The sequence below is a fragment of the Anomaloglossus baeobatrachus genome, chromosome 12 (assembly GCF_048569485.1).
Source record: "Anomaloglossus baeobatrachus isolate aAnoBae1 chromosome 12, aAnoBae1.hap1, whole genome shotgun sequence".
Lineage (NCBI taxonomy): Eukaryota > Metazoa > Chordata > Amphibia > Anura > Aromobatidae > Anomaloglossus > Anomaloglossus baeobatrachus.
In genome coordinates this window covers 144693462-144703047 of record NC_134364.1, presented here as the reverse complement: position 1 = coordinate 144703047, position 9586 = coordinate 144693462, and the positions used below count along the sequence as shown (strand labels likewise).

General features: G+C 49.1%; 1 protein-coding gene across 5 annotated transcripts; it reads left to right on the top strand.

Annotated features, from left to right (window-relative positions):
- The first annotated feature begins 509 nt into the window (after positions 1 to 509).
- Positions 510 to 5592, top strand: USF1 (upstream transcription factor 1). Of its 5 annotated transcripts, none has more exons than XM_075329532.1 (11): positions 510 to 598; positions 3419 to 3456; positions 3612 to 3661; positions 3744 to 3856; positions 3984 to 4085; positions 4156 to 4351; positions 4420 to 4507; positions 4583 to 4641; positions 4720 to 4814; positions 5106 to 5234; positions 5306 to 5592. In XM_075329532.1, exons 2-11 carry the CDS (start codon positions 3449 to 3451, stop codon positions 5393 to 5395), a joined length of 930 nt encoding a protein of 309 aa, XP_075185647.1. In that variant the 5' UTR covers positions 510 to 598; positions 3419 to 3448; the 3' UTR covers positions 5396 to 5592. The 5 variants fall into 5 exon arrangements, with proteins under 5 accessions (XP_075185647.1, XP_075185648.1, XP_075185644.1 ...); XM_075329533.1 differs by having other exon boundaries at positions 3738 to 3856; positions 4156 to 4345; XM_075329529.1 differs by having other exon boundaries at positions 3738 to 3856.
- Positions 5593 to 9586: the final 3994 nt, after the last annotated feature.

The window sequence follows — 9586 nt, the reverse complement described above, 5'->3', positions numbered from 1 at the left end:
ACTGGAGGGAGGTGACATCATACACTGTACTGGAGGGAGGTGACATCATACACCGTACTGGAGGGAGGTGACATCATACACTGTACTGGAGGGAGGTGACATCATACACTGTACTGGAGGGAGGTGACATCATACATCGTACTGGAGGGAGGTGACATCATACACTGTACTGGAGGGAGGTGACATCATACACTGTACTGGAGGGAGGTGACATCATACACCGTACAGAGGGAGGTGACATCATACACCGTACTGGAGGGAGGTGACATCATACACTGTACTGGAGGGAGGTGACATCATACACCGTACTGGAGGGAGGTGACATCATACACTGTACTGGAGGGAGGTGACACTATACTAATATGTGGGATGACTTTCTAACATACACCTTAGAAGTGACGTCACACGCTGCGCTTCTCGTCACGTAGTGCCCGGATTAATAATGGCGTCTTGTAGCTAAATCTTAGATCGAGGACAAGGTTGGAGGAAGTGACGCGACATCCGCCCGGAATAAAGATGTCTTCCGGCCGTCTCACTGCGCATGTGTAACCTCCATGGCCGGGAACCGGAGGCCCCGAACTAGCGGAGCAGAGAGCAGGTACCAGCGAGAGCAGAGGTCTGTACGGGAGGGAGGAGCCAACCACAGGCAGGTCACGTGGAGGGGGAGATGGTAGAAACCACTGCTGCACCCTGCACGGAATATAATACCACATATGGATGCGATACATAGTGATGCACGGGAGGAGAGGGGGGCGATGTCTGCCCCTGTGTAGAGTACGATGCACGGGAGGAGAGGGGGGGCGATGTCTGCCCCTGTGTAGAGTACGATGCACGGGAGGAGAGGGGGGGCGATGTCTGCCCCTGTGTAGAGTACGATGCACGGGAGGAGAGGGGGGGCGATGTCTGCCCCTGTGTAGAGTACGATGCACGGGAGGAGAGGGGGGCGATGTCTGCCCCTGTGTAGAGTACGATGCACGGGAGGAGAGGGGGGCGATGTCTGCCCCTGTGTAGAGTACGATGCACGGGAGGAGAGGGGGGCGATATCTGCCCCCGTGTAGAGTACGATGCACGGGAGGAGAGGGGGGCGATGTCTGCCCCTGTGTAGAGTACGATGCACGGGAGGAGAGGGGGGCGATATCTGCCCCCGTGTAGAGTACGATGCACGGGAGGAGAGGGGGGCGATATCTGCCCCTGTGTAGAGTACGATGCACGGGAGGAGAGGGGGGCGATATCTGCCCCTGTGTAGAGTACGATGCACGGGAGGAGAGGGGGGCGATGTCTGCCCCTGTGTAGAGTATGATGCACGGGAGGAGAGGGGGGCGATGTCTGCCCCTGTGTAGAGTACGATGCACGGGAGGAGAGGGGGGCGATATCTGCCCCTGTGTAGAGTACGATGCACGGGAGGAGAGGGGGGCGACATCTGCCCCCGTGTAGAGTACGATGCACGGGAGGAGAGGGGGGCGATATCTGCCCCCGTGTAGAGTACGATGCACGGGAGGAGAGGGGGGCGATGTCTGCCCCTGTGTAGAGTACGATGCACGGGAGGAGAGGGGGGCGATGTCTGCCCCTGTGTGGAGTACGATGCACGGGAGGAGAGGGGGGCGATATCTGCCCCTGTGTAGAGTACGATGCACGGGAGGAGAGGGGGGCGATGTCTGCCCCTGTGTGGAGTACGATGCACGGGAGGAGAGGGGGGCGATATCTGCCCCTGTGTAGAGTACGATGCACGGGAGGAGAGGGGGGCGATATCTGCCCCTGTGTAGAGTACGATGCACGGGAGGAGAGGGGGGCGATGTCTGCCCCTGTGTGGAGTATGATGCACGGGAGGAGAGGGGGGCGATATCTGCCCCTGTGTGGAGTATGATGCACGGGAGGAGAGGGGGGCGATATCTGCCCCTGTGTAGAGTACGATGCACGGGAGGAGAGGGGGGCGATATCTGCCCCTGTGTAGAGTACGATGCACGGGAGGAGAGGGGGGCGATGTCTGCCCCTGTGTAGAGTACGATGCACGGGAGGAGAGGGGGGCGATATCTGCCCCTGTGTAGAGTACGATGCACGGGAGGAGAGGGGGGCAATGTCTGCCCCTGTGTAGAGTACGATGCACGGGAGGAGAGGGGGGCGATATCTGCCCCTGTGTAGAGTACGATGCACGGGAGGAGAGGGGGGCGATGTCTGCCCCTGTGTAGAGTACGATGCACGGGAGGAGAGGGGGGCGATATCTGCCCCCGTGTAGAGTACGATGCACGGGAGGAGAGGGGGGCGATATCTGCCCCCGTGTAGAGTACGATGCACGGGAGGAGAGGGGGGCGATATCTGCCCCCGTGTAGAGTACGATGCACGGGAGGAGAGGGGGGCGATAATGGCAGTGCCATTTATACTTTTTCAGCGTGCTATTTGAAACACAACCCAATTAGTGCATACCATCTATCTTTTGCTTTTTTACACAGGTGAAATTGTACTATACATCTGATTCATTGCTTTATATATTGACTGAAGAGGAGAGCTGTATTTATATTCTACATTGAAGACCCCTAGTGGTCAAAAATATATAGATATTTATTTATTATGTTTTGGAGATACAATTGTGTTTTTGGGTAGCTTATGCATGGAAATAATTTTCATGGTATATCCCCTTTCATTTCCTTTTGTGTTTGTGTTTTTTACTTTGTTGATGAATTTTTTCAATAAAAATATATTATCTGATTCTATTTTTTGTTATCTACTCTGTTCTTTATAGGTTATTGTTCTTACTTCAGAGTTAGTTAAATATATGATTTGGCCATTTATTGGTTTCTAAATGTGCAGGCAGCAGGAGCCGGCTTCTGTGGACGCTGGTAACCACGGTAAACATCGGGTAACCAAGAAGCCCTTACCTTGGTTACCCGATATTTGCCTTCGTTACCAGCGTCCGCCGCTCTCACTGTCAGTGCCGACTCCATGCTCTCTGCACACGTAGCTGGAGTACACATTGGGTAATTAACCCGATGTGTACTGTGGCTAGTTGTGCAGGGAGCCAGCGCTAAGCGGTGTGCACTGATAACCAAGGTAAATATCGGGTTGGTTACCCGATATTTACCTTAGTTACCAAGCGCAGCATCGCTTCCATGCGGCGCTGGGGGCTGGTCACTGGTGAGATCTGCCTGTGACAGCTCACCAGCAACCCGTGTAGCGACGCTCCAGCGATCCCTGCCAGGTCAGGTTGCTGGTGGGATCGCTGGAGCGTCGCTAGTGTGACATCTCACCAGCAACCTCCTAGCAACTTACCAGCGATCCCTATCAGGTTGTATCGTTGTTGGGATCGCTGGTAAGTTGTTTAGTGTGACTGGGCCTTTACTCTTCCGTCTGTAGAGAATATATGACCACCCTCCCACCTTCTCCTGGACAATAATCATAGTATGGTTTTTCTTTCCTCCTCTAGGATACAGACCTCTAATGACAGAACTGAGAAATGAAGGGGTGAGTGCTTCTTATAGGGCGGGAGCGAAGAATGAGCCACTGAACGAATGCGGGCGGCCCGTGCCCAGAGAGTGCGCGTATATGTATGGTGTCTATCTGTAATTGTGATTTTGGAGGGGGACAGATTGAATAATCTTCTGCTTCCTACTTTGAAGGCAGCAGAAAGCATCCGAGATTGAGGAGGGCACAGTCCGTGTGCAGGAAGGTGAGATGGGGTGTTGCGGAATATAGTGCTCTGTTATCAGCTGTACACTTTCTTACTGGGGCCTTCTCTCCACAAGGTGCAGTGGCCACAGGGGAAGACCCCACCAGCGTAGCCATCGCTAGTATCCAATCGGCAGCAACCTTCTCAGATCCTGGGGTGAAATATGTATTTCGGGCAGACAGCGGAGGTACACAGGTAGGTGATGCCCCACACCTCACCCTTCCATGGGCCGGTGCGGGTGGAGCTGGGGGCCGGCGCGGGTGGAGCTGCAGCAAGTTTTCCACTATGGTTGTAGCCTGTTGGATGGCTTTGTTGTCTGCAGGTCATGTACAGGGTCATCCAGGTGGCAGAGGGTCAGTTGGATGGACAGACGGAGGGCACCGGTGCCATCAGTGGGTTCCCGGCGGCACAGTCAATGACTCAGGTGAGTCCTCTTTACATGTAATGTGCGGCTGGAGGCACTGGAAGGTTGTGTAATCTCCCGCACATTTCAGGCCGTCATCCAAGGTGCGTTTACCAGTGAAGATGCTGGGGAGAGTGACACCGCCACAGAGACCCACTACACCTATTTTCCCACGGCAGCAGTGGCAGACACCAGCACATCTGTTAGTGCAGGGGCCACTGCAACAACTGTGGTGACAACGCAGAATAATGAGGCTCTGCTGGGCCAGGCAGCGTCCACCGGTGCGGGTAAGACCTGACTGTAGACATTAGTTGTGCCTGTAGGACACAAGCTGATGTCAGCTTTCTTCTCCCAGGGCAGTTCTTTGTCATGATGTCTCCTCAAGATGTTCTCCAGGGTGGAGCTCAGCGGTCCATTGCCCCCAGGACTCACCCATACTCGCCGTGAGTATCTCCATTGAGCAGATCATAAACATGCAAGTTGTAAATGAGGTCACACATGTCCTGTCCCCTTTCTAGGAAATCGGATGGACCTCGTACCACACGTGATGAGAAGAGGAGAGCGCAACACAATGAAGGTCAGGCTCTGCCCCTCAGCGGGTGCATGCTGTACACATTACCGCCTCCAGTATAATGTCTTGCATATCTTGTCACAGTGGAGCGACGGCGTCGGGACAAGATTAACAACTGGATTGTGCAGCTATCAAAGATCATCCCTGACTGCTCTATGGAGAGTACGAAGTCTGGCCAGGTGCGGAGCTGCACCACTGCTCCCCCATTACACTCGCTCTATGGCAGGCGTGGTTCAGGGTCTTCCCCTCCCATGTCACCATATTGCCGATAGTTTGACTGTGGTTTAGCACCAACATATTCCATCACGCTGTACATAGAGGTTGTCATTCACATCCTTTCCAAAGAAACGTAGAGTGACCACACTCAGCAGAGAGAGACCATGTAAATTCCTGAGTGCAGGGACAGTGGGGCAGGGGGCTTATAGGGTCCTGTACAATCTCCAAACTCTCCTATCTTGGCTTTTCTTTAGAGTAAAGGTGGCATTTTGTCTAAAGCCTGTGACTATATACAAGAGTTGCGGCAGGGGAACCTGCGCCTGTCGGAGGAGCTGCAGAATGTGGAGCAGTTGCAGGTGGACAATGAGCTGCTAAGGCAGCAGGTGAGTGTCAAGGGCCACGCGGGTTGTGCCACAAGATACTATGGTGACTTAGTCTCATCCTTCTCCTGCAGGTTGAAGAAATGAAGAATAAAAATCTGGTTCTCCGCACTCAACTTCGCCATCACGGTGTAGAGATCGTTATTAAGAATGATGCTCGCTGAGGAAGCTTCTTTGGAGACCACGATTTACCTGACGCCTGCATCAGTGCACTGTAAATATGTCCCGAAGACTCGTGTGACGAGCTGTAGAAATGTATATTTGTTAATTTTTGTATGTGTGTTGCCTCTGCTCTGTGCGGTGTCACTTCTGCCACCTGTACTTATCTTCTTTTTATTAGAATGTATTGTGTTGTACAGTCCCTACTGCTGCCTCTGCCTGTCCTTGACGCCACTGACAATCCTGGGTGCTGACATATAATCATGCACAAAGTCTCATTCCTCCTCAGATGGAGGAATACTAAATGTGGAGTAGATCCTGTACAGAGGGAGCAGGTCGGGCTAGTACCACAACCCTTCAGGTCCCATACCAAGCAGTCACTGCTCACCCCTACTGCCGCCTCTGCCTGTCATTGATCCCCGTTCACAACCTTGGGCGCTGACATCTAGCAAATACGATCTTACACAAAGTCTCATTCTCCCTTATTCATACAGTGCTTTGCAAAAATATTCAGCCCCCTTGAATTTTTCGACCTTTTCCCACATTTCAGGCTTCAAACATAAAGATAACATTACAATTTTTATGGTGAAGAATCAACAATAACTGGGACACAATTGTGAAGTTGAATGAAATTTATTGCTTATTTTAAACAAATAAATAACTGAAAATTGGGGCGTGTAATATTATTCATCCCCTTTACTTTCAGTGTAGCAAGCTCACTCCAGAAGTTCATTGAGGATCTCTGAATGATCCAATGATGTCCTAAATGACTGATGATGATAAATATAAGCCACCTGTGTAATCTAGTCTCCATATAAATGCACCTGCTCTGTGATAGGCTCAATGTTCTGTATAAAGCGCAGAGAGCATCATAAAGATTAAGGAACACAACAGGCAGGTCCGTGATACTGTTGTGGAGAAGTTTAAAGCCAGATTTGGTTACAAAAAGATTTCCGACACTTTAAACATCCCAAGGAGCACTGTGCAAGCGATCATAAATTGAAATGGAAGGAGTATCATACCACTTCAAATCTACCAAGACCCGGCCGTCCATCTACAATCATGGCCAAAAGTTTTGAGAATGACACCAAAATTATATTTTCACGTGATCTGTTGCCCTCTGGTTTTTAATTGTGTTTGTCTGATGTTTACATCACATACAGAAATATAATTGCAATCATATTATGAGTACCAAAAGGTTATATTGATAGTTAGAATGAGTTAATGCAGCAAGTCAATATTTGCAGTGTTGACCCTTCTTCTTCAGGACCTCTGCAATTCTCCCTGGCATGCTCTCAATCAAGTTCTGGAGCAAATCCTGACTGATAGCTGTCCATTCTTGCATAAGCAATGCTTGCATTTTTCCAGAATTTGTTGGTTTTTGTTTGTCCACCCGTCTTTTGATGATTGCCCACAAGTTCTCAATGGGATTAAGATCTGGGGAGTTTCCAGGCCATGGACCCAAAATCTCTGTTTTGTTCCATGAGCCATTTAGTGATCACCTTTGCTTTATGGCAAGGTGCTCCATCATGCTGGAAAAGGCATTGTTGGGTGCCAAACTGCTCTTGGACAGTTGGGAGAAGTTGCTCTTGGAGGACATTCTGGTACCATTCTTTATTCATGGCTGTGTTTTTAGGCAAGACTGTGAGTGAGCCGATTCCCTTGGCTGAGAAGCAACCCCACACATGAATCGTTTCAGGATGCTTAACAGTTGGCATGACACCAGACTGGTGGTAGCGCTCACCTCTTCTTCTCCTAATAAGCTGTTTTCCAGATGTCCCAAACAATCGAAAAGGGGATTCATCTGAGAAAATGACTTTACCCCAGTCCTCAGCAGTCCACTCCCTGTACCTTTTGTAGAATATCAGTCGGTCCCTGATGGTTTTTTTTCTGGAGAGAAGTGGCTTCTTTGCTGCCCTCCTTGAAACCAGGCCTTGCTCAAAGAGTCTCCGCCTCACAGTGCGTGCAGAAGCACTCACACCAGCCTGCTGCCATTGCTGAGCTAGCTCGGCACTGCTGGTAATCCGATCCTGCAGCTGAAACAGTTTTAAGATACGGTCCTGGCGTTTGCTGGTCCTTCTTGGGCGCCCTGGAGCCTTTTTGGCAACAATGGAAGCTCTCTCCTTGAAGTTCTTGATGATGTGATAGATTGTTGACTGAGGTGCAATCTTTGTAGCTGCGATACTCTTCCCTGTTAGGCCATTTTTGTGCAGGGCAATGATGGCTGCACGTATTTCTTTAGAGAGAACCATGGTTAACTGAAGAGAAACAATGATACCAAGCACCAGCCTCCTTTTAAAGTGTCCTGTGGTGTCATTCTTAATCATGACTGATTGATCGCCAGCCCTGTCCTCATCAACACCCACACCTGTGTTAATGGAACAATCACTAAAACAATGTTAGCTGTTCCTTTTAAGGCAGAAATGCAATGCTGTTGAAATGTGTTTTGGGGGTTAAAGTTCATTTTCTTAGCCAATATTGACTTTGCAAGTAATTGCTGTTAAGCTGATCACTCTTTATGACATTCTGGAGTATATGCAAATTGCCATTAGAAAAACTTAAGCAGTAGACTTTGTAGAAAATTATATTTGGATCATTCTCAAAACTTTTGGCCATGACTGTAAACTTTCATCTCAAACAAGGCGAAGACTGTTAAGAGATGCAGCCAAAAGGCCCATGATCACTCTGGATGAACTGCAGAGATCTACAGCTGAGGTGGGAGAGTCTGTCCATAGGACAACAATCAGTCGTACACTGCACAAATCTGGCCTTTATGGAAGAGTGGCAAGGAGAAAGCCATTTCTCAAAGATATCCATAAAAAGTGTTGTTTAAAGTTTGCCACAAGCCACCTGGAGACACTAAACATGTGGAAGAATGTGCTCTGGTCAGATGAAACCAAAATCAAACTACTTGGGCACAATGCCAAAAGATATGTTTGGCGTAAAAGCAACACAGCTCATCACCCTGAACACACCATCCCCATTGTCAAACATGATGGTGGCAGCATCATGGTTTGGGCCTGCTTTTCTTCAGCAGGGACAGGGAAGATTGTTAAAATTGATGGGAAGATGGATGGAGCCAAATACAGGACCATTCTTGAAGAAAACCTGTTGGAGTCTGCAAAAGACCTGGGACGGAGATTCGTCTTCCAACAAGACAATGATACAAAACATGAAGCAAAATCTACAATGCAATGGTTCACAAATAAACGTATCCAGGTGTTAGAATGGCCAAGTCAAAGTCCAGATCTGAATCCAATCGAGAATCTGTGGAAAGAGCTGAAAACTGGTGTTCACAAACGCTCTCCATCCAACCTCACTCAGCTCCAGCTATTTGCAAAGGAAGAATGGGCAAGAATTTCAGTCTCTCGATGTGCAAAACTGATAGACACATACCCCAAGCGACTTGTGCTGTAATCGTAACATAAGGTGGCGCTACAAAGTATTAACTTAAAGGGGATGAATAATATTGCACACCCCAAGTTTCAGTTATTTAGTTTTTAAAAAGTTTAAAATAAGCAATAAATATCATTCAACTTCACAATTGTGTCCCACTTGTTGAATCTTCACCAGAACATTAACATTTTTATCTTTGTTTGAAGCCTGAAATGTGGGAAAAGGTTGAAAAATGCAAGGGGACCGAATACTCTCAAGGCACTGTACAGATGGAGGAATACTAAATGTGGAGTAAATTCTGTACAGAGGGAGCAGGTCGGGCCGGTACCATAACCATGCTTGTCCAATACCAAGCAGTCAATGCTCACCCCCTACTGCCCCTCACAGAATATTGTGGAGGGGATGTACACATTATTCACAAGCATTAAGCCATAAACATGGTAAGGGGCAAGAATGATGTTACATAGGAAAGGGGTGGCCAGCCACAGTACCATATATTTAGATTACTACCCAAGTCTATGCCTATCAGTACAGATGTCAGGAAATAGTGGCATCAGTTGCTCCGACATTATATCACCAGAAGCCATCGAGGTCCCCAGTGGAAGGGTTAAACAGAAGGCTGCAGGTGATTGCAGCTACTGGTTAAGATGGTGTGGCCATGGAGATGTGATAGCTCTATGGGCAACACTATGGCTCAGTGGTTAGCACTGTAGTATATATAGTACAGCATGGTGGCTCAGTGGTTAGCAGTGTATATAGGACAGCACAGTGGTTAGCATTGCAGTCTTGCAGCTTTGGGG

Coding starts and splice junctions, on each gene's coding strand:
- USF1 (XM_075329529.1), top strand. Junction 3,857..3,983: donor CAGACAGCGGAGGTACACAG/GTAGGTGATGCC, acceptor TGTTGTCTGCAG/GTCATGTACAGGGTCATCCA. Junction 5,235..5,305: donor ATGAGCTGCTAAGGCAGCAG/GTGAGTGTCAAG, acceptor CTTCTCCTGCAG/GTTGAAGAAATGAAGAATAA.